General features: G+C 54.8%; 1 protein-coding gene across 1 annotated transcript in view; it reads right to left on the reverse strand.

The window, feature by feature from the left end:
• The window catches only part of LOC119097296 (arginine-glutamic acid dipeptide repeats protein), an 85,019-nt gene that overhangs the window by 30,983 nt on the left and 28,462 nt on the right, over positions 1 to 25,574 (reverse strand). Inside the window, exon 2 of the mRNA XM_037220344.1 lies at positions 23,459 to 23,529. Within this exon, the coding sequence (XP_037076239.1) occupies positions 23,459 to 23,529 (71 nt within the window). The remainder of the gene's footprint in view (positions 1 to 23,458; positions 23,530 to 25,574) is intronic.

Here is a 25,574-nt window from a genome sequence, read left to right on the forward strand (position 1 = left end):
GTCACGAGACATCGACCGGGGGCGGCCGCGACCCGGCCTGCACGACGCTCGGGCGGCGTGCAACGCCGACCACACAGCCGTCGCCGCGGATCCCCCCGCGCCGCCCGAATAGACTCGCCCGGCAGAGCTGCCACGGCTGGCGGCCGCCGCGCGCTGGCGCAGCCAATGCGCGCAGAAAACGCGCTGGCGTGGCGCACTGCGGCGCGATTCCACCTACCGGAAGCGCGCGGCATGTTCGTCGCGCGCGTTGATGGGTCACCGACGAGGGGCGGGTCACCACACACGCACTTGGGCTTCACACCGCGACCCAGCCGCCGCCTACCGCGCCTCCCGTGGCCGCATCGCTCACTCCTCTCTCGACCAGCCGTGACGTCAGCGTTAGCCAGCTGACGGCGGCACCAGGCCCCGCCCCCGACGCTCGAAGGCTGCGACGTCGGCCGCTGCCGCCAGGTAGGCGCTGCTGGGCAGCAGGCGACGAGCACGAGCCGGAACAAAGACGCCGACAGATGGAGCGCGCCCGGTCCCCGGAGCCCCTGCCTCGATGGAAATAGATGACCGGATCACGAGCCGACCGGTGGAGCAGAACCGCCCCCTCACACGGCCCAGCGCGCCGAGCTATCCACAGAACAGTACGTCAGAGGGTATACCGTGCGGCGGACCGCCACGACAGAGTAAGGCCAGGCCGGGTCAGGTCAGGTCGGGTCAGGTTAGGTCACGTCGAATTAAGCTGACAACTTCAAGGAACTGTTTGCGTGACGCGATAGGAATCTTCCATGCGTCAGGTTCGTGATCGGTTAGCTACCGTATGTCAAGTCAGGTCCAGGTTGACAGACCCTCCCCCACATCAGGCTGGGTCAGTGTAACCGTTACCCGTCTCACCTAAGGTCAACGAGACCGTGACCAACCACATCTAAATCACGTCGATACGATTAAACTACACCTACACCACATTTTGCGTCATGTCCGGCCGGGCGCGCTCCGCTACCCACTCCAGGTGAGTGTTCCAGTCCGGTCAGGTCCGGTCCGGTTCGGTCAGGTCAAAGGTGTCCGCCCGCCTGGAACCGGGTCATTGATCCGAACCACTCGGGCCGCGGCCGACCGTCCGTCCGGCACCCTATGGATCCCGACCGGCAGGTAAACACACGGCGACAGCGGACGACGGCCGACCATAAATAAACACTCGGCGGCAACTGAAGTGGGTGCCGCGCTGGCAATCGTCTCGCGCGCCAGATTAGCTCCACTTCCACCGGCCGCGCGGGCAGCCACCAATCAGTAGGTGGCGGGCCGTCCCTCCGGCCGCCTGCTGGGGTGATCTGTCAGCCTCGACAACTGTGGCCCCGGGCCGGCCGAAGGCGAGCAGAGAACAGACGCGGTAGCACTAGCAGCGGAGAATGATTTATTCATTTCCTATTTCGGCCAACATTTGTTACAAAATCACCTCATTTCATATCATGCAGCGTTTGATATTATTCACCTCCCTAAAACACAAGAAGACCACGACAAATGGCCAAAACACGGGCACGTAACGATATTTGGCTCAGCGAACACTTCCAGATTGACCACGTAGTGCTCAATGTCAAGATCGAATACCATTGAATCATTCGTGTCTGGCGTAGGTCAGCACGATTACTGACGTCAGCAGTCTTCAGTTGACCCTCAACTTATGTCATGCGTTCAGCGCAAATTTCGAACACAAATCACGCATTGTGTTACATAATACGGGAAATTTGGGTGTAGGTACTAATTACGACGGAAATGAGACGGAATCGACTAACTTAAGAAAAGCGCCGTAACCGACAATGCCAATACGACTTTAAAAAATCAAACAACCGACAAATACACAAGAACACTATATATATATATATATATATATATATATATATATATATATATATATATATACCACTAGAGAAATGATGGCGACTGCTGTCCTTGACATAGCGTTTTTACTATAAAGATAGAGATATATGTATATATTTCACATATGGAATATCCATGGATGGTGAGTAGTAAAAACTCAATGGCAAGGACAGCAGTCGCTATCATTTCTCTTGTTGTCAAAGCTTCAGTAAATTGCGTATCATTATCAGGACGAGTACAATGGTACAAGTTGAACAAAGCTGCAATGAAGCATTATAACGTTCTTTCATCCTCAGGCATGACAACGGTCACAGTTTACACAATTCGACACGACTTCTCCGCGCACAAACCGGACAGTCTGAAAAAGCAAATCACGCGACGAAATATGCTTTTCACTCTGCATGCAGAAGGCTAACTTATGAATTGCAAAGGATATGCAGACCCCATGAAATTCCATGCCTGCTTTTGTGAATGTGAAGTGATTCTAAAATTCCGAGATCGAGAGAACTGTTGCAACGCATTAGTGAGGAGAAGTTTTTAATGCTAAAGTGAGTGTCACGCAAACGAATGGCCTCGGATGGGCAAAGGATCTAGGTTAGACAGTATGCTCTGTGTACGGTATGGTGCACGGGTTCGACCCTTCGTAATTTGCGCTGCAGCAACACTTGAAACGTCTGACCATACACGTAGCATTCTGTCTTACCTAGACCCTTTGCCCATCTGGGACCATTCACTTGCGTGGGACAGTCATTTTAGCTTCGGAAACTTCTCCGTGTTAGCGTGTTGCAGCAATTATTTTGATCTTAGGATTTCCGAGTCACTTCAAATTCATAAAAACCGCCATTGAATATCATGGGGTCTACATATCCTTAGCAATTTGTAAGTTTGCCTTCTTCATGCGGAGGATACTTCGTCGCGTAATTTGCGTTTTTTTAAGCCGTTCAATTTGGACGCACAGGTGCCATGTTGAATTGTGTTAGCTGTGAACGTTGTCATGCCTAGCGGTGCCGGAAAAATGATCTAATGCTTCATTGTAGCTTTGCTCAGCTTGCACCATTGCACTCGTCCAGATGATGGTACGCAATGTACTAAAACACTGACAGCTAGATAAATGATGACGACTGCTGTCCTTGCCTTGCTGTCCATCAACATACAACATCTATATATATATATATAATATATATATATATATATATATATATATCATTAAGAGCAAGATCGTATCACATTCAAAGCCTTCAAAGGGTCAAAACTAATAAGAACGTTTATGTTTAACCTAGCTTCAACTACTCCTTAGATAGGCTGAACTTGCAAAGCCATTAGAACAAAAGCAACGTACTTCGCAGTGATCATAGATAAAAAGATTTGAGGAAATCTCCTTGGGGCACATTGATCACCATAAAGAAACGTGGTCACTTTAAGCAGCATGTCACCAACATGACCTCCAAAAGGAGGTGGTAGATCATGAACCGTGGAAATTAAATTTTCACGCGTGCAAAAATCATGTGAACTCTGGTACCCCAAAATTTCAGCGCCGAACTCAAAGTCATTTACAAGTTATTTCGGAAAAAGCATTAGAAGTGGGGGCGTGGGGGCTGTGAGCCCCTCTCCATTGCAAGGCGATGGTTTTAAGAGAGCAGCCAAGTGCTACAATGTTTCGTTTCGAACAACTGGACTAGACACGCTTGCAATGCAGAGTGTCGCTCTTGGGGACATCGCGAAGAATGGAGCAGCTGCTGTCCTCAAAAGCAGCTCAATCGCCAGGGATACTGAGCCAGCGAGAAACCCTCTATTCCGTAGTGAACTTCAAACCACGCAACAGCCACGCACCACAGAGCTGAGGGGCTCTCTCTGTCTCCGGGGCGCTGATCGCCGCCCGCGCGCGACTGCGGTGCTCTGCCGACCGGGCGCGCACCGCACCATCATGCAATCGCCGTCCGCCGCTCTGCCGCTCCGCAGCCGCCAGCACGCTACGTCAGCTGATACCTTGTTCGGCACAGAGCCGGCCTCCGTACGTCCGCGCCCCGACTAGCATGAATTAGCCGTTAGTCGGCACTCGCCGCCTTATTAAATCGAGGCGGTGCGCTAATCATGAGCGTGACACATCCGACGCACCGCGCCGTCCGCGGCTCCCCTGGCACCGACAGGGGTGGCCGAGAGGTCCCAGCAGGGGCGACTCCGGACCGCGCCTGGACTCGACCGTCCCTGGACCCGCGGCAAAATCACCGACCAGGAATGCAGCATTCGTCTTGACGGTGTTCTCTGGAGGAAGCGTTGTGCACTTGCAAGTGCGTTCGCTGTGAGGACGGGAGAAGGATCAGAACCAAATCCTTGAAGCGTATTACAGCAAGCGTATCACTGAACCATGACGAGGATCCGTGGAGCTTCTCGGAAGCTTATCCAAGGGTCCGTGGCTTGGTCACGGATGTCGATTTACTGTGAACAGGATGATTAAAATTTGGACGAATCTGCGCGTGAATAAACCTACGCATGCGCTGAAGTAAATCTTGACCCGGTCCTAGCGGCAGTTTCGACACACAGTGTCGACATGTTGCCGACATTCGCGGTCTGCACATCGATTACTGGCGCAAGGCGCGTCGCACAGGTTCGCGTTGCCGACATGAATTGCAAGCGATACGCTGGTCGACGGTGTGTAGTCAGATTCACGCCTGCACCGACTCTGGCTGCCGAGATGTAGCATGGAACGTAAAAACGGTCAAAAACGGATAAAATGAGCCACATCTCTGAGACTGGAGGGAACAAATCAGGATTGGAGGGGGTCAAACTGGAACATGGGGAGATAGTTTACCTCACCTGAGAAAAGTGTCTCTAATGGGAACGTGAACAGCGTGCATTCTAACAGGAAAAATTGAAGGGCAGAAAAACTTTCCAGAGAAAATTGCGGGACATGTCCAAACGTCCGCACACCATAGGACACCGTACCACCACCCTTGCTTCGCCAGCCCGCTGGCAGTTGGCCACCAGCGCCTCGGACCGGTCCGCCGACCGCGGTCCGTGTGAGTCTGTTTATGGCAAGGCTGGACCATCTCCGGCTAACGAGGGCGATAAGTCACCAAGACGTCGCCGGACGCGCTACGTTTACGCTTGAAGCTTGCCGTAACTGGGCAAGATGGACGCCACAAACAGACGAGGATGGTGATGATGATTCGGGCTTCAGGGAGCGCCGACTACCCTGCTCAAGATGCGTTCAGTGGGCAGCGCATCAGCTCGAGCAGCAGTGCGTTCATCTGACACTTCTCGACCCGACATCTGCCGGGTTACTTTGCCGCACTCTTGACCTGATGTGGTTCTTGTCCGCTCGGCAGAAACGAAGGCATGTAATGAGCTACAAGTCATCACCATGGGCAGTTACTAGACCTAACTGTAATAAAAAGTTTACGCCAGATGGTTGTTCAGGTCGCCTAACGCTCACTTAAAAGCATCAAATGCGGCTAACAAGCAACATTTATCGTAAACAATTGACAGCTTACCATCCACACAAGTGTTTTATGTGAAATTCGAGCTTAAAGTCTGACCTGGTGCATTCAACAGAGCAATCAGTGCTTCTAGAGGCGAAAGACTGGACCCCTAAACTAACCAGACGCAACACGTGCCAAATCGTTGTTGAGAAGCAGGGCTTCGACACCCAGTCGATTCCAATGACCGTCTTAACAAGATTTTCCACTGGCAGCATTCCTCTCCGCCTGCCGTGGTCCGTGCGCTGGCATCCCGCAGCCTGAATTCGTGCCTGGGCGGCCTCCGAGTGGAGCTATTTCGGACTAACCGTCCCAAACACTCTCACAAGTTCCTCAGATGCCAGGCCACAAGGGGCCTCACCGTCCCCACAACTCGGACGAGCCATCGCGAGCCCGTTACGCCGGGCCTAATCACGGCCGGGATTTATTCCGCATGGCGCGCACACGCCCTTCCGCCTTCGCAGAAGCCGCCACTATTACCGCTGGAAATGGGAGATAAACGCTCCGCATTCGGGCACCGGTCGGTCCACAAATACCCCACCAAGGTCGCCGATCGGGCGTCAGCCCACACAGAGCCCTGCAGCTCGGTGCCAGCGGCGGCGGCTCCGGATCGCCGGCGACGCCGCCGCCCCCGTCTGCCGGCCGTCTACCGGAGCGGAGCGTCCCGGCAACACCAAGCGCGACCACACGCCCCGCCCGACGGGTCCCCATGCATAACGATCCGGTTTATCCGCCGCGTTATTCCCTGGGGCGGGGCCGCCGGGGGAAGAAGCTATTAGCTGCGGGCGGCGGCCGGCCGTGGCGGTTCCTGCCGGCGCCGGCCGCCCGCCTCCGATCCTTGTCCGTATTGATCTGTGCACACACACACACAAACAGGGCGCGCGCTCAGGGCGCCGCGCGGAGGGCGCCAGGGGACGACCCGCGAGTATCCGGTGTCCCATGCGTGATCCAAAGCGTGCAAGGGCTAAACACCGAGCATACGCGTCGGGGGAGGGTTTGACATTTGCGTGGGGGTTTTCAACTACGATAGCCATTTAGAAGAATATTCAGTGCGGTTCACATCCATGTCCCTTTCAAGGCCTAAACTTTCTTGTTTCTGAGCTTGGTACGCGCAAACAAGTAAAGACTAATTCGTGCGCCTATCTCAATATTACCCACACGCTCGCGACGCCATGCAGGCGTCAGATTAATGCCACCTCGTTGGCGACGAAACGATTAAGGCCCAGAGCCAATAAATTCATAGATGCATTGTGTCGGCACGCACACGCCTGACTCGCGGCACCAGCGCTGACCAGTTGGCCCTCCACCATGGTCACGCGTTGAGTGCGAGTTTCGCGCACAAATCACGTTTTTTCCAATATAGTACCTAAATTTGGACAACCGAACGAGTCTTAACGGGGGTAAGACTGGGCACCAGATAAGTTAAGAATAGCGGCATAACGAAGCATGTGAACGCACGCAAACAATATGAAAGCCTGGGTAAATATACAAGAACACCTCGGGAAAGGGCCAAAACACGTGTACAAAACGGCAATAGGGTATTGCAAACACGCGCCAGCACGCGCGTCACCTCTCGGCAAGGAGAAATACTTAAGTGAGTCAGCCCGTCCGCTACAGCGACAATTCTGATACGGCTACCTGGCAGCGACTCTGACACCATACAGATGTTCCATGATCTAATCAAACGATGACGTATTGAGGAACTTGGGTATTAAATAATGAAATCTAGTTGTTTACGACGATATTCTGCACTTCCTTGACGACGGAAAAGCTCATTCGCAACCTGCCGCGTTTAGGTATTTATCGACACTCTAAACACAACTCGACCAAGTCGTCACCACCAATGCCGATCAAAACAGAGCGCTGCAAACTGCGCAGCGGCCGGCGTACGGAGATCAAACTCGAGACATTTCAATCACGACCTCGGAATACCGCCAAGCGCCCTCCGCTCTTCCCAGCCCTCCACACGTGTCCGCCTGGTGCCGTGGCGACAAGATCAGATCAGACTGGGCCGGCGCCCTCCCGGCCCGCCACTCCCGACCGCATGCATGCCGCTGCTGCGAGGCGGCGACGCGGCCAAACGGCCCCCGCCGGCTGCCTGATGGCTAATGCATATCTAGTGTCCGGTGGCGCCGGCGACATTTCTACACCGCCGCGACCCTCACGAATCACACGCGCGGAGCGACCGTCAGAGAACGAGCCTTCCGCCGCGCGTAGAGCGCCGGATTAGCACGCGGTCAGTGATAACGTCCGGGTAACTGGTGGGACGACGCAGCACTTAGAAGTGCATAAACAAACGGCCAGACCTGTCATGGCGGGATGGGTGACAATGTTATCTATACGTGGCGGGAGACACCACATAAAAACGAGTTATTTTCACTTTCTAGCCACCTCAGGACTGTATAGAAGGGGCTCCCTTGCAAAGGTATACATCCAGAAAGAGGTGGTCTCGAGCGTGTCATGAACCGCATCGGTATTCCACTGCACAGCGTGGACCACCAGACATGTACAGGGAGCGGTGCAGTGACGGTCGACTGCATGTTCCCTCCGCTTAGCGTCTATTGACCCGTCTTTATTACCTGCTGAATAGGCCGCTGGTTTCAAATGCAGCTGCCGTGAATAATTCAAGAGAGCACGGCTCGTCAACAGGCTGGCGAACCATTCCAATTCACCGGAAGACATCGTTCGTCGCGGCCCAGGACATGGGCCTCGCTGTCCCAGGCGATAGCAGGTGGCAGCCTTCAACGAGACTGACGCCGGCCGGGATTTCCGATACATGACATATACAGCACTTGGTTACAAGCACCGACAGCGCCACCTCGGATCCGGTAAAAAGACCGCTTGTTTATTTATATCATGACTACTGAACAGCCGGAGCAAAAGGCATGGAACCGTCGTTCTCGGGCCAAGCCAACCGCGAGACAGAGCGTCCGGGTCTGTTCCTGGCCCCCGCTGCGTTCCCAGGCCATGCCAGCGCCGAGACTGAGAGTGTCTGGGCCTTTTCCCGGTCCCCCAGGCCATGCAAGCCCCGAGACTGTCTGGGCCTGTTCCCAGTCCCCGCTGAGTTCTCAGGCCAAGCCAGCCCCGAGACTGAAAGCGCCTGGGTCTGTTCCCGGTCCCTGCTGCGACTTCAAGACCATCCCAGTTCATTCGCGCCCAGTTTGCTTTCAGAAGACTCGGCCGTTTGTTGTCACACGCGACCAGAACGTCGGCCAGCGGGCAAAACAAACGCCGCTATACAGCTTCGAGTTCAATTCAGCGCTGTCCCACATTTCGTTGGCGCCAGGGGCCGACGCAAACAGAGTGGGGCAGCGCGAGAAGCGGGCGGAGCGACCACCGGCCGTCAGTTCCGGTACATTAGACGCCTCGCTACGGGAAGGCGCGCATACCTGGCGGCCAGCCGTGACCTGCGGACAGCGGCCGAGCGGCAGAACTCCGTCGTATCGGCAGGAAGATCGCATTGCTAACCCGACGACAAGGCCCCTAGCCCAGCCCACAGCCCCATCTGATCACCTGTCAGAATGTTTTAGATCGGAGGCGCATTCGGCTGTCGGGGGGGGGACACGACATGCAGAGGCACACTGGGCAATCGCCCGCACCTCCAGTCGGTCCTCCGCGCCATCCCACGCGTTTGTCGCCCTTCAGGTGTCACTACAACGCACCTCCTTCAGCGGTAAGACCAGCTAACAAAGGAGGTGTCAATTCCACACATTCTAGTTATATGACCGCACCGGACAGAGTCATTCAGGTCGCGCAAATGGATTGTTTTTGCCACCGGCGTCGCGGCGCAGCGCCCATACATCGCGCCGTCTTGCGGTCATCGGTCGAACTAGAGTTGCGTTGGACCAGCCGGAAGAGCACGCCCGGAGCACGCAGGGAGAGCGGCCGGAGAGAGCGCGGAGCCACAGGTGGTCCCCGGACAAAGGCACTTAGAGCGGAGGCCTGAATGCGCGCCCGCGCCGTGTGAGATGCCGCTATGAGAGGGCAAAAAGTTCCCAGGGGTCTCCGGCGAGATAACATTGACGGAGGTGGGAGCCAATTTGTTATTACGTCCGGCGCCCCACAACAGCGCGTCCGAACCACGCCGGCAGGCAAAGTATCAAATTATAGCAGCTGGGGCTATGAATAAGTAAAGAACTACCGACTACCTGGCAGAGGCAAGGGACTCGGTGGAAGCGTGAAAGCGCAAACAAAAAGGGCTCGGTGGAAACAAAATGAGGATGCACATATGGCCGCGGTTTGAACTAGAATCCTTTTACGACGCCAATATTCAGCCAGATGGACAGCTGCGGCTAACACATGCCGCCCGTATCCCATCCCACAAGTCACTACATGACTACCCATTACCGCCCGACCACTGAAAACTCGCCAGGAGGTCATTTTCAAGGTGGCGGCAGGGCGGCCGCTATTGCGCCGCTAATTACAACGTGCCGGGGAAAATAGCGCCTGGCTGATCCTCCGGCTGGGCTGAAGGCACGCAGTGTTCCCACCGGAGCGGCAGGCGCAGTAGAGCTGGGGAGTAAACTGGCCCGGGCAAGGCGGGGCTAAGGCCGGCTGCACAGACGCAGGGGTCCAGGCGACCGGGAAGGCGCGGTGATTTTCTCAAAGGCTTCAAAACGTATGCCTGGGGCACAGCAGCTATGACTACCGCTATCGTTTCCGATGCACATAGCCCACGAATGGAACCTCCCCACCTCTGGCTATCCCTGCATCCCCGCAGGCCCGCCGAAACAGCCCGCTGGACGGCACCTATCCCTGCCCTGCAGCGTTGGTGAAGCGCCTCCGGCCATGCCTGCAGGCCCGCCGAAACGGCCCGCTGGACGGCACCTATCCCTGCCCTGCAGCGTTGATAAAGCGCCTCTGGCTATCCCTGCAGCCCGTTGGACCGCATCCATCCCTGCCCTGCAGCGTTGGTAAAGCAGACCCCGAGGTCGACGGGAACATGAATCAATTCACTTCGCAAATACCACGACCCATCCGTCGATCACCCCCCCCCCCCCCCCCCCCACAAGCCGTGGGGAGAAGCGGAGTGGAAGGACGTACGCCTCCTCAGCGCTGGCGTGTGGCGACTGCTGAATGTCACGGCTGCCGGCAGCTTAGGAATGGGGAGTGTGGTTACAGAGGACGACAGGAGTCGACAGTTCGACATCAGGTGGGGAGATGAGGGCGGTGGAGGCAAGAAGGTGGAGGGCAAATAAAACGGCGGGAAGGGGAACTGGACGGAGAGGTAATGACGTAGAATGTAAAGAAGCAATGAGAAAGAAAGAGCAAGAGAGAAAAAGGAGAAGTAAGTGCTCGCAGCGAAGTAACAGAGGGCTAGGTGGGAATAGAGGAGATGAAATGGTTTGAGGGGAGGAAACAGAGAGAGAGAGAGAGAGAGCGAGAGCAGAGAGCTAGAGCGAGAAGAGAGAGCGAGAGCGAGAGAGAGAGAGGAGGAGAGCGAGAGAGAGAGAGAGAGAGAGAGATAGAGAGAGAGAGAGAGAGAGAGAAGAGAGAGATAGAGAGAGAGAGAGATAGAGAAAGAGAGAGAGAGAGAGAGAGAGAGAGAGAGAGAGAGATAGAGAGAGAGATAGAGAGAGAAGGAGCGAGAGATAGAGAGAGAGCTAGAGAAGAGAGAGAGAGATAGAAGCGAGAGAGAGAGAGAGAGAGAGAGAGAGAGAGAGAGAGAGATAGAGAGAAGCGAGAGAGAGAGAGAGAGAGAGAGAGAGAGAGAGAGAGAGAGAAGAGAGAGAGAGAGAGCGAGAGAGAGAGAGAGAGAGAGAGAGAGAGAGATAGAGAGAGAGAGAGAGAGAGAGAGAGAGAGAGAGAGAAGAGAGAGAGAGAGAGAGAGAGAGAGAGATAGAGCGAGAGAGTAGAGAAGAGAGAGAGAGAGAGAGAGAGAGAGAGAGAGAGAGAGAGAAGAGAGGAGAGCGAGAGAGAGAGAGAAGAGAGAGAGAGAGAGAGAGAGAGAGGAAATAGAGAAGAGAGAAGAGAGAGAGAAGAGAGAGAAGAGCGGAGAGAGAGAGAGAGAGAGAAGAGAGGAGAGAGAGAGAGAGAGAGAGGAAAGAGAGAAGAGAGAAGAGAGAGATAGAGAAGGAGAGAGGAGATAGATAGAGAGGAGAGAGAGAGAGAGAGAAGAGTCGATAGAGAGAGAAGAGAGAGAGAGAAGAGAGAGAGAGAGAGAGAGAGTATAGTAGAGAAACAACTTGTGTTGTGTGTTTATATAAATATATAACACATTTATATTGTGTGTGCAGGCAAACACAATACAAATGTGAAAAATCCTAGTTCCATTTCGGTGCTATTGTTACTGGTGCTACAGCAAGCACCAGAAACAGAAAATCTATACCAGGCATGACACACCAGCAAACTAGGTAAGCCCAGGCACAAAGTTATTAACTTGTGTATAAAAGTGGAATCTCTGGTTCATTTCGTCACGTGCTTAATATATCAAATTTCTTGAAACTGGCATCGCAATGTTCAGGAGCTATTTGGTGAACTATAAATTTTATTTGCCAGGTAACCTGAACACTGCTCTCGAAGTAACATCCCTGGTGATAGCCCAGCAATGCTGTGTATTAGATGACGACTAAAACATTTTATGTGCACATCAATGTACAGGTCAGAAATTCCGGAGCAGTGGCAAAATGTAGACTGCAGTTAACGCCATTTTTTATGTTGTTTATTGGTACTTCATGGCGGTCGACTACCGTGGTTATTTTGCGCCCCATTGCAGTAACTTAGGAATTGCGAGTTAATGGCAGGTCAGCATTGTAGCACAGTGGGCTTTTGCGGGCAGATTCACTAGCTGTCAGTGGCGGGAAGGCCTGCAGGCTGATATCTTGGATTTTGGAAAAGGTTGGTCCCTCGTGCAGATGGAAGCTGCAGCGATCCGGCGGCAGGGTGAGATGGGCGTCAAGTGTTTGAGCATACAAGTGTCGCATCACTACCACAACTCCGGGCCAAAATAAACAAATCACGTGGACAGAAAAGAAGACGGCAGCAGTGCTTGGGGAAAGCTCAACTCCCGGCGCTCAGCAACAGCTGGCCAATGCTGCCATGACATCACCGTAGAGATTATCACTGAATAATAAGTAACGAACGACTCGAAACGTATTCTAGTCAGGCTATCGTGTAAATTACGCAATAAAGCAAACAAATATTCTCCCACAACACTGCGCCAAGTCACAGCAACGCTGCAGCTTCCAGCTAAGCTCTTGAGCGTCCAGCGTTGTTCATAGCCTGTCAAAATCTCGCCTTTTCTCCACTAATCCTATCTGCAATGCTTCATCTGCAGGAGCCATCTGCACCAGCCCACGTGACGCCATCAGCTCAGGTCTGCATCAGCCTTTGTGACGTCAACAGGACCAGGTCTGCGTCAGCATAGGCGACGCTATCAGGTATCTACATCAGCCCTCCTGACGTCCGCACAATCAGACCTGCATCAGCCGGGCGACGTCATTAGCTCAGGTCTACATCAGCCCGGGCGACGTTAACAGGACGGGCAAGCGTTCCAGACGGGTCGGGGCCGGCCGGCGCCCCCGCCGTGCGGCAGTCTTCCCAGGCAGCGCGCCGAGCGAGGCGAGATGGGGCGGGGCGACCGAGCGAGGCGAGGCGGCCGCCGCGGGGAGCGAAAGCCAGCTGGCGGCCGAGAGGCGGGAGGCGCGGGAGGCGGGCCGAGAGGGCCGCTGCGGGCCGGCAGGCATGTGTCGGCCGCGCAAAACAAACCGGCCGTCAGCGGCGTACGCGAGCGCCGAGCCGGCGCGTGCGGGCGACGGGCCCACCCGGGCGGCGCGGCGCGGAGACGGCGGTGACGTTCCCGGCGGGACGCTGCCGCCGAGCAGGCGAGCCCGGCCGCCGAGGTCGACTCCCGCGAGAATGAGGATGGTCTGCACGAGCCGGCTGGGAGTACCCGAGACGGTGTGGGAGGAGCGTATAGCTGACCAGGTTTGGGCACTACCACCCGAACGAGGCTGATGAAATGACGGGATTGTAGAGGACGACGCTTAGCGCCGGACGCCTGGTGCGGCCAGGAATCGCTGGGGGAACGGTGGTGTCCCGGTTGGGCCGGTCAGAGCCGCCCCTGCACAGGGCGACGGAGTCAGAGTCACAGAGTCAGGCACCTCGGAGTCCGAACAGCGTGACCGGCCTCACCCACCAAGCTCGTCGCTACAGCGAGCCTGTTCAGGAGCGACTCCAGACTTCACTCATCCCGACCTTTTCTATCCCAGTGGACATCGTCAATGCAGACGTCGTTTGCCGGTGTGGTGGCTCTCGACCTGACGCTCGCAGATGTAACTGACGGTGCGCCCGCCATCCAAGACGAGTCACAGCGAAAATTGATGAGCGCCTCAGGATGAGCCGCGAGTAAATCGTTTCACCAGGCAGCACAGTTTGCACTTGCAATAGAAGTTGTGTTGCGTGCGAACCTCAAGCAGTATCGCAACAAAGGATTGGAGAAAAACGCAAGCCACTGCCGTCCCTTCAAACTGATTGTCTGTCCCCTCAGTGTTTTCCGGACTCCTCGGGATCCGACGTTTAAGTGTGTGACCAATCCCCTGCAGACCGAGGGCAGACTCGCCGGCTGACGGCGGCCGGCGCTGGGGCTGGAGCCGGGATTTGGACGCCTTTTCCGGAGTGCCGAGCCACCAGCCGGCCGCCGGGAGGCCGCGTCGGCGCCGAGCGTTCGTGTATCGAGCGGGCCGGCCGGTGCCGCTCCGCCGCCGCACCACCCCGCCGACACGTGCTCGTGCCGCGGCCGCCGACAGGCCGCCACTCCTGCATGGCGTAAGACGGTGTGCAACGTGCACAGATATGGCGGGCGGCCGCGGCCGGCAAACAGCGCCGCTCCGCCTCGCCGGCCGACAGATAACAGCGCGCTGACAGCACGGCGGGGGTAAACAACACCGAGCCGTGCCGGGCCGCGCCCGACCGCGCCCCCTGCCGCCTGTTGATGCGATGGCGGCGCCATGCTCGAGCCCGTCTCTCACACACTGCCGCCCGACCTGACCTGAGAGCCCCCCCCCCGCCCCTCCCATCTGGAGGGTTATCTCGCCTTGGGGAGTCCTCCCAGCCCGGGGAAGTGCTTCCCGTCCCGGAGTCTTCCGCGCCCTGTCCCCTACCCCCTCCTCCCCATAGTCCCGAACTTTGCTCCCCTCCTCCCTCGAGGCTGCCGCCTGTCCTGCAGAGGTTCATCCACCGCCAGGCACGGAAGACATGAGAAGTTCTCTTGCCGGAGCGCGTCCCGTCCGCCCCAAACCATCACGCTCCATCGGGGACAGAATACATGAGAAGTTCTCTTGCCGGAGCGCGTCCCGTCCGCCCCAAACCATCACACTCCATTGGGGACAGAAGATACGAGAAGTTCTCTTGCCGGAGCGAGTCCCGTCCGCCCCAAACCATCGCGCTCCATCGGGGACAGAAGACATGAGAAGTTCTCTTGCCGGAGCGAGTCCCGTCCGCCCCAAACCATCACGCTCCATTGGGGACAGAAGGCGCCAGGACTCTCAGTTGGCTCAGTGGATGCCGGCCGGCCGCTTCCCGCGCGTCGGGAGGGCGACGATAAATCGCGCTCGACCCCACCCTCTCACGGCTCCGCTCGCGCGCCACAGCGCGCCAAACAGACGGAGCGAGGACAGAGCCTGTGACCCCGCTGGACCTGGGTCCGGCCGTGTCCAGGTCCGTTCACCGGCCGCGCGCGGCCGGCGGGCGGGGTCGGCCGGGGTCGGCCCGCTGATTTAAGTCGTGCGCTACATCGGTGGCCTGTTCTGTGGTGCAAAGTGGCAAGGAAATGTGCCACAGTTGCCTGCAATGGTGCCGTCGTTTATTTGCTTTGAACTCAACATGCCAACGCTAGCGTCCGGCGTCCGCAGCTAGTGACAGGCAATAAATAACTAAGTCACAAACTGCGGAGCTCACGGCATAAGAAACGGCCTGAACGTGCAGAGTGCAATGCTGAATTTCATCAAGAATGGGAGCCTCTGCCGCACTGTGGAATGGGTTATGCTGTGTGGTGTGTTGCAGTGTCATGTTGTGCCAAATACTGATAACAGCGCGCTGCTTCTTCAGTCTGTTTTGACTTTCTGTAATGCCCACCCAGTGAGCGCCAGTCAACGGCCTAGGGTCCTCATTCAGGTCTCCCTTTATTTCATTCATCGTCGAAGGATACGACGTCCCTTAATCACTTAGCCGGAATTAAGCGCAGCCAAATTAACCGCCAGCGCCGAATCGCGCCGGTAGCCACCGCGCCAGAGCAATCTCTCACCGTTCTGAAAGCGTTGTCTAAGCTCCACCTCGCCGCCTGGGTCACCAGGTCTGCCCCAGGCTACGACGACACGTCATCCGTAACATTGGCCTATTGGATTCCTGGCGGCGACGCGCAAATGGCGTGCCTCGCGCTTGGCGCCAGAGGCGAGACGGGACGCCTGGCTGCCGCGCTGAGTTCGCCGCGGCGGCGACACGCGGCGCGCGCGGCTGGCCGGCGGACAATTAGGGCGGTGACACGCAGGACGCCGCGGCGCTCCGGCCGTCGCGCTGATGGGCGGCAGGGTGCCGAGCCGCCGCCAGGTGGCACCGGCCGCTGATGGCGACGGCTCGCGTCCACACACCGCGCCCGGGTGGCTCTCAAACCGGCCAGCGGTGGCTCCCAAACCAGCTCCGAGTCGGACTGATGACGGCTCTCAAACCGACCCCACGCGCGTTGTACTGACAACTGCTCCCACAAGTCACAACGGCGCCTTGCGGGCACTAAGTAGGTCTGAGCTGCCCCAGGCCGGAACGAAAGTGGGTCTCAAAGCGGCACCAATCCGGAGTGGCCGCGGCTACGAAACCAGTGCCATATTGGACTATCAACGAGCACCAGACTGTCATGCGGCTGATCCGTCACGTCGTCTGATACAACGACGGTGGCCCTCAACCCGACACAAAGGCGACCTGACGACAGCCCGAGGCCGCCGGACTGCGGTCCGACAACAGCTCTCTCGATAATGAGTACGAGCCTTCGCGAGATCGAGCACTGCCTCGAGCGCATCCGTCATGGCATTAGATTAAAACGGCAGGCCAACGGAGGCTTGCTACTTCGATAGAGGGATTGACAGGTTCCATCATCCAATACGGTGTCTACGGACTCACGGCACGGTGGGTGTCCCTGGACGAATCATCATCACCATCAGTCTGTCTTCGGCTCACATGGTCTTGGCTTTGCGACCCTTGAACAAATGCTACCTTGGTTTTTCAGTGGTCCAGGCTCCCGTATCCGTTTTTTTTTCTTTGTGCAACAGTTAAGGTCATAAATCATCTACGGGGAAGGCGCCAGCACACAGGCGCCTCGTTGTGGCCCGACGATTAATAATGATCTCCCAGACAACTTCACTTTGTCGAAGCCGACCAGAAGCACCCTCAACATGGCGGCAAAACAAGCAGACCATCTTCTCGTCAAAATGAGACGCGCCCGTGTGTGTACAGACCCAGCGCGCTACGCATAATGACTGGCGCAAGTGCAAGGAGACCAAACGACTCCGGAGATCATGCAAGGAAGCCAAGCGGCTTCTAACGGAGACAGGGCCGTCCGGCGCTGCCGAGGTCAGGCAGTCCTTCCTATCGTAGTGCTGGGACGATAAGACCCTCTTAAGTACCGAGATAAACTCCTCAGTTATCAGCCACGGAAAGAGTGAGACGGCAGTTCCTTGCCATGGTATAGACTAGAAGCGCAACTGTGTCAGCCCGCAGTCCGTCCCGCCTCTGCCAGCTAGTGATCCAGCCCGCAAAAGCCCGCGATGCTGCGGTGCTGACCTGCCACTAACCCGCAAGCACCAAGTAACTGCGACATGTATTTTGTTGTTTCTCCCCTAATTTTGGACCTGTATGTTTAAGTGTGCATAAAATATTAAGTCAGTGCCATCTAACGGTCCAACACACATCAGGCTAGCACCAATGATGTTGCTTATAGAGCAGCAATCAGAGAAGCTGGGCAGCGGAGTTTATATTGCACCACGTCCGATCTCAAACGCAGTGAGGGCACTTAACAACAAAAGTGTAATAAAGATAATTGAATTTGAATATGCCTGACAACAAATTGTACCACTGATTTCATCGTGTGCCTCATCTCAAAAGACAACAGGCCAATTATTCTAAAATGGCACGCATCAACTTACGGTTTTGCGCAGACAGAGTAAAAAATGTTCGATATTTCAAGCCACGGGAATTCTCCCCAGTTCACTACAACGTACACAGACATAAACACCGATAGAATGTGTCACAATCGACACAATGTCATGACCAGAATTCAAGAACCTAACACTTATTAGACACTATTTGCGCTCCTTAAGTGGATACATCACGCAACAACACCAAATAAATGCCACGTGACGGCCTTAAAATGATCCTCAGTTATCTCTGACCACTATTGTCCCAACCCATAACCACCGGCGCGTCGTTTATGTGATGCTGTAAGGGTATCAATAATAATTTCCGCACGAATCTTCACCCCTCTAGTGACATCCTTAGCATTTGTCAACCAACGCCACAAAAACAGGACAAATTGTCACATACTGCAGCCAACTGTCTATGAAACCAGAACGGAAAAATAATGCCCAGGAACTCTATCCACATTTCACATAGCCTGCTGACTGCAGCTTTCAATCCGTATCGACTGTCATGACGACGTCATATTATGAAAATTTTGACATAGAACAAAAGCCTATTATAATAGCATATATCTGTTGAGAACTGATAATAATCACACTTAGAATATAAAATGTAAGAGCTCTGTGGTTGCAGGCGTAAATGTTACCGTCTTCAGGCATAGGTAGATAAATTGTATGCCACTACTTTGCAGTTCCGCCAATCGTCGCACATTAGACGCACCAGCAACTTTGGGCTATATTGGTAAGTGAGTGAGACTACGGCAACGAAAGGGCCACAGTTTCCCACGCATTTCACTGATCTCTGATATTGAGAGTGATTTGTGGGGCATGGTTTGTGAGTGAAACACGGAGGTTTGGGTGCACCACACTCTCACAATAGCAGCCAGTTCAGTGTGTAGCTGTGTTTATATAGGAAGCCACCCATCTGCTGAAATCAGCCCAGGTCTAGAAAATAAAGGTTGCTACTGTTGAGTTTTTTCAGCGAGATGTTCGCTTAACGCCGTTAATGTGTACAGCCCGATATCATTTCTGCTATGGATTCTCTGTCAATGATGTTCTTGCTGCTGAAGTGCAAATATGATGTTTTCATATTGGTTTTACGTTCGACATTCTTGACACAGAACTGGTTTTCTAACACTTGTTTTTGGACGATTTCAACACGTAAGAAATGAGGAAAGTACGTTAATTTGCTTGTTAAAATGTCTGACCCGTGAAAGCCCACCGCTCTGGCCGATGATCCCGCTAAAAGCCCGCTGGTTCCTGCGGGCAAGATACTAGCGGGCTAGCGGGTTGGACGGTCGCGTCTCTGGTACAGATGCCCCCCCCCCCCCCTCCCAAGAAAAGTCTAAACCGAACACAACATGACGACTTCAATGCGGTAATGCCCAGGCAGCATGGAACTCCTGCCAATCCTGCCAATGTTAGAAGACGCCACTGCCAAGGCACAGAAACGTCTCTACACGGCAGAAAAACTGCACTTACCCCGAGGCGACATCTCCCGTCACAGCCCGATAATTTCCCCGGCCCCCGAGCGGTGATCGTCTGCGTGCGGCGGCGCGTCCAGCCGCGTGCCGGCCGGCTCATCACGCGGGAGAACGGGGGGGGGGGGGTCGTCCGTCAGGGGGGCGGGGCGGGGCGCACGCACAGGATGGCTGTCCGCTGCGCGGCGCCTCGGGCTGGGGCGGGTCACGCCAGCTGACACTCGTTGTCAGTCGCCCGGTCTGGCGGGCGGCCAGCGGCGGCCGCCGGCCGTGTCGGGCGCCGATAGTTGGGACTGGTGGGGGCGGGGGCGCTGACAGACGCCCGCGGCAGCAGGCGAGGTGCTCTCGCAGCGAGATGGGCCGATGACTGGTGTCAGCTCGGTTATGTGCTTCGGCAGCGGCGCGTTCAGGGCAGAGAAGGGGGAGGTCGGACGGCTCATTCACGGTATGGATGACATACTAACAGGTTCGGGTGTCCCCTCATCAGGGGATTATAACTCCCAGGAATAGCCACCATAGTAAACGATAATACCCGTTACATAAGGACCAGAAAACCCAAAAGACCGATAACTCCGCGTGCATTCCAAATGTGTCGGAAGTCAAGTTCTGCTCGATAAACGCGTCCGATAGAGTTTCAAGTATATCCCCAAGACGTCATCACGGGAAGCTGCAGCTTTTGATTGATTTATGTTCGTTGGAATATTTTTCGTGCACCCGGCGGCCCTGGAACCATAAGTTCCCTATTTCGAGCCGATGTTACCAGCTCAAGCGCATTAAATCACACGTGCAGCGTGCAGATCCTAACCGGACCAAAACGCTCAAGATGGTGGAAAAACATGGACAATGTTATCGGGCCTAGACCGCGAAAGCTGGATTCAAGTGGTACTTAAGGGAACGTTTCACAGCTGTGTGTGGTTTTAAATTCAGATAGCCAGCCAGTTCGTATTGCAGAGCTATATCCACGGTTATGACCTTATTACGTATCCAAACGCTTTGGTTACCCAGCTTGCATGCAATTTCTCCTGATGATGATGTTGATTGGGTTGTAGGGCGTGCCGACTGCCTTGGTCATATGGCGCCCATCACGTCATTTATCAAGGGCTATTCAGCGTCCCCGATACTGTCACGTGACCGGGAGGCATCAGGCCACCAGGAACGACAAGACCGAAGGCCAACGGCCAGCCGACAACCGCCGCTGCCGGTCGGAGACTGGTTGGGTGTGACGTCATGCGCGGTATGACGCAATGCAGCCTGAAGACTTTCCTTCGACACATTGCGACAGCCCCGGCATTCAAAAAAGCTCGCCCTCCCCTATTTCAATTAATTTGAAATCTGACGATTCAGCCTATTTAGTATGCTCCCATCAATGCGGCAGAATGAAGGTAAGTCAAACTGTGAATAAGTGCAAAGCTGTCATAACCGCCAAAAGCTGCCAAAATATATCCTGTCCAAGACGTGATTGTGATGGTGATGTGGCGAATTTCGCACACTTTGGCGAGTCACGCACCGATAAAACTTGACAAGTCGTAAAAAGTGTGCTGCTCGGTATGCAGTATGTCAAGCATATTGTCACATTGCATGCGATGCCAGTTCACCTGTAGAGAAGCCTAAATCCTGCAGAACTATCAACGATATTTTGGAGCGCGGCGAGTCTGAAATACATTCGCTTTCAGCAACGTGTTCAGGGCTTCCAAGCTTGGAAGAATTGGTTGTTCTAAGTGGATGTGGAATGAATTGGGTCGGAATACTGACATTAAGCAGCCGTCAAAACTACTTCTGATTATTTTTGGGGGGGATCCCCGCGGTGGTCTCACACCGTCTTTTGGCGGGGTCCACAGGTCTGCAGATCTGCCACGGGCCTAAGTCCGCAGAGCTGCAGAAGAGCTGTTTTGGCCAGCAATACCTAGTCGACGAAAAAGGTGGCCGAGCAACCAACGCAAGCCAGAAGCTGATTCTGTCCCTAGCCCCCGGCACAGCAGATACTCCATGACATTTGACACCAAACAGGGCCGTGAGAATGTCGCAGGATGACAAGGCGTTTGTCGGGTTGCCAGCCGAAAACGGCGTCCCAGAACTCAGCCCTTGAATTCGGTGGCTCATTAGCTCTCAATTTCATTTACAGCAGCGTAGTCCGCACGGCGTCTGCCCTCACACAAGCAGGACAAAGCAGACGACGAACACAGCGCCCGCGAATGTGTGCGGATGTTTTGTGCAGACTTCTTCAAGGTCACCCAGGCATGCATGGCTCTAGAAAGTTTACTCAATACTGTCACCCCATTGGCCATACGGCGTTCAATGCCAAAACATACATAATTGTCGAGGTATTTGGGTCTGGCGTATGTGAGCACCATTTGTGGAACAAGAGGTTTTCAATTGGCTCTCAACCGATGTTATGCATTCTGTGCACGCCTCAAACAGGAATCGCGTTTTGTGCTGCATAATACAGGACGCTGAAGAGTGGTTCTAGCTATTACGTGAATAAAAGTTGTCACTGAATAACTTGGATATAACTTAGATATAGCGCACATGGTTTATGTAGCGCTGGCTCCCGTTTACAGGACATAGCAGATATAGGACAACTTGGAATACCATCACGACTGGGCATGTGAACGCAAGTTAACAATGCGACGACAAACGTGCAAATTATCGGCCTCTGTCGTCAACTTTTCGCAGACCTCCCGCAACCTCCTCCCACAATCCGATGTTCCTTCCGGAGGAGGTTGAAAGAGTTTCGCAGCGATCCAAGGAGAGTTTTGAGCAGCTTGGAGGGAGTTTAAGGAGCCACGGGAACAATCAGATGAGTTTGGATGAGCTTGGAGGAGGTTTGATGTGACCACGGGAACAGACACTGGTAGTCTACATGCGTCGGCTGACCACGGGAACACCGCCGCGACAGCCGCGTGCTCCAGCTCAACATATCCCCCACCGGACCCCGGCTGGCCCGACTGGATTGCAACAGATGCTCACCGCAAAGTGGGCGGCGCGAGTGAGTGAGCGAGCGAGCGGTCGGGCCGCGGCGCCTGATCGAGGGGTGGTGCCGGTTCTGGTTTAAAGACAACCGGCGTCAGTCCGTTCAGCAGGGCGTGGCGAGCGCCGGCGGAGCGGGTCGTTGGCGGTGCGGCCGACTATCCGACTGCGGGCAGCCCGCTCACAGCGTCGCGACCCCGGCCCAGTGTGACACAGAAAAGGTCGCGGAGAACGAGGTGGAGTCGTCCCAACAGCAACGCTTCTCCGCAGAATCCCTCAGTCGCACCGACCGTTCGGGGCAGAGCTACTATTTGTTGGACTGTGGCAGAGGATTTGCCGGCCATTGTGGAAAATCTGATACGTGATTGGTTAAGCTGCTCCCAAACCGAAACGGCATCAGCCCAAAGCTCGTTGCTAAATTACACCTCGCAAGTTCTTGGAGGTTCTGAATGTCACTGCTAAAAGCTTGAAAGCTGGTGACAGGGTCACTGCAGCATAGCAAAAGTGAAATCCCCACCAACTTATTGGCCCCAAGCTCTGTACAGCAAAACTTTGGAAAACCTCAATACACGACAGTTGCGCGCTTCCAGCGAACACCAAACCTTTTCACGCCGCAGCTTTGAGTGGCAAAAATCCAACGTCGAACGAGAGGCTCCCGGCAAGCCAGCGGCAGCCCCATTCGATACCAGTTTTCCAGCTGAGCGCTCCACTCCAGTTCGTTCGGCTCAAGGCCCGACTGTCTAACCATATGGGCGTCTGGAGCCAACACGGACAAAACCAGGTCATCTCGGGATGTCGGACACTGCAGCGCGCCTGAACACGACGGCACCACCTCCTCGGTTAGCCGTGACGGCGAAATCATCATGCAAATGGCGCCGGCGTGCCACGCGGCCGACTAATGCGCCATTCTGAGCAAGTAAGCGCCAACACTTGGACAACTGACCACTGCGCTCTGGCCGATAGCACGACGGCTAATGCAATTGGGGGCGGTGGGCGGTCGTGGCGCGTGAACCCTATCGGTTAAGATTCGTGGGCACTTCCGCTGAGTGGTGCGGCGAAGGACCAAGCCAGCACGCCGCGTCGCGACGCGGCAAGGAGCCGCGCGGAAGCGCGGTGACGCCGTGCCGACTGGGACGAGTCCGGCACGTGGGAGGCCGCCACCCCGCACCCTCTCCCCGCTCCGATGTAATCAATAGTCGGCCGGCGACGGCCGCGGCCACAAGCGCCCGACCGGAGCGCGTCCCGCGCTGGCCGCGGTCGCACGAACAGCGGCGCGGCGAGCGCTGACCCCGCGCGCACGCCCCGCCGCGGACGAGCACCGCATTAATCACACCCCTGAAATAGACGGCGCCCGGTGCCGGCGAGCGCGGCGCACGAACGGCACGCCTCCCGAGCGACGCCGCGTCCGCGCGCTACGCTCCCGGCGCCCACCCGCGCCGCCGCGGCACCGTCGTATGCGCCGCCTGAGTCCAGCCCGGTGCAGGGAGGCTTTCACCGCGCGCTGGGAGCCGCCCGCCCATTACGTTTGCGGTCGGCGCCACTGACGACTCACCCGTCGGAAGTCCTGAATGGTGCAGATGAAGTACGGCTGGTCTTTCTGCTGGCTCTCGATGTACACTGAGTCTGAAACGGGGGAAGGACGGCGGTCAGATGGGACAAATTCCAGGCAGGTGGGTTGGGCACGGCTGTGGCCAACGGGGCGTGAGCCATGAGCTGACGCCGGTGCCAAAAATACCGGCGTGTTTGGATTTCATGCGTTCACGGATTCCAAGCACTACCAATCCCCACGAGTCACCCATCCCCCTACTCCTGCCGCTGACACAAACGTGGTTTGATTCGATGATGTTGGCTAATGGACCTCTGACATTTGACAGCGAAAGCACCGCTGAGCGAAGAGCAGAAGCCGCCATGATTTCAGCTCTCACTCATCTGTCAACGCGGATAAGCTGCAAAGCGAAGGATGTAAGGAAGCCGTCGGTGCTCACAGTATTATCACATCGCAACAAGCCGGGGGCAATTATGCACGGAGGATTTTTATGACACAAAGAGAAGGCTCATTACCGCGAAGATACATGGTGCGGTCGTGTCCCAACTTTTCCGTCTTTTTAACGCTGACAATATCCCGGCCCAGCATTCCACCACGAAGGAGAATCGCTCGCCAAGACTTGTGCAACAATACTGCATCTTCTCAGACCACCAATTATCTGAATATCATTGCATACGAAAGGCACATCCACTGTACGGCACAAACTGCGATTATTCAAGTGTGGCGCCATGGTATGTGGGATCAGTTCAGGCTAAGGAAGGTGATATGCCCCAGACACGCAACTAAACCGGCGGACGGAATTCAAGAAAGGATGGACACTAGACCTGCCTCATTTGAGACCACAGGCCCGCAACGCGCGGGCTTAAAAAGTCCGCAGGGCTTCTAGCGGGTATTGCTGGATACATTAGGACTGACGGGTATTCCACATCTAAAACTATTCCATTTGTACTCTCTTGGACACAAATTTGCATCTGATTAAATAAAAATTGTTGGTGACAAAATCTGATGGAAAAGAACCTCTTTGAAATAGAGGTTGCATTTAGTTATAAAATTTTCCAGTCACGCAATGCATGACATTTCTTAAATAGATAATCCATGACAATCTGTAGCTTCAGTGGCACACTATTATAGCATAATGACTGTCCAACCCACAGTTAGGTATAACTACTTACTATGCGCTCTTACAGGAGGAAAGTTCAAACCAAGAACAAGAATGAGTCTGAAAAAATCCCTTTTAGCGATGCATTCTGACATGAGTGTATTTTTACATCCAAGTGGATGGGCTCCAGCTCCGTCCCCCAACAACAAAACACGTAGCCGTTTCTCACTGCCTAGCCCGACTCGAGCATAGTCTGCAAAACTACGCTCCTAGATTTTGCATACCATATGTGAAATCAATCACAGGCTACTGAGAACACAGGTGCATGCAAACACACGATAGTTTGTAGACGTATCTGATGGATGGAACTACACAGGACATGTTCAAACAGCGAGCACCATCCAATGTCTAGATTGAATTGAAAGTGCATTGCAATTGCAATTCCAAAACATGCCTGTGAAATCCATCGCGGTATACCAGTTCAGCCTGTTATAGCTCAGACCTTATCTGCAAGGAGGTAACTTTTATAGAAATGCTACCTGCTGTATGCATACGCTGGTTTGGTGTAAGGCCAGGCCTAAAATCACACCAAAAAAATGGCCAAACCATCCCAGCGATCCGAGTAAAGCTTCGAAATAAAAGCACGGAAGGAAACCGGCGTACAGAGGTCGGCAAAGGTGTGTCTATGTTGTCAGCTGTTCAAGGGGCTCATCTGCATCTTAGAACGGTTTTTACGTGGCGTGCGGACGAGGTCGTATTTGCTAGTCACTTTTGAGTGGATCATCAGCTCTTCATCGACCAGGCTGGCGTCATTTATTAGCTTATGGCAGGCTCGTCCTTCACTAAATACTATGCTCGCCTTCTGTATCGTTCATTTATTTTCTAAGAGGCACTGAACATTCCGAAGCTGGTCGGCATCCTGTGTATACTCGTACTAGATGCATTTGCAGTATAAATCCAGCATGAAAAGAACAGTTTTATGGTTGAATTCTAAGCCTCGTTACTGAACAAAGCAAAGTGCAG

The sequence above is a fragment of the Pollicipes pollicipes genome, unplaced genomic scaffold (genome assembly GCF_011947565.3).
Source record: "Pollicipes pollicipes isolate AB1234 unplaced genomic scaffold, Ppol_2.1 Scaffold_4295;HRSCAF=5057_pilon_pilon_pilon, whole genome shotgun sequence".
NCBI lineage: Eukaryota > Metazoa > Arthropoda > Thecostraca > Pollicipedomorpha > Pollicipedidae > Pollicipes > Pollicipes pollicipes.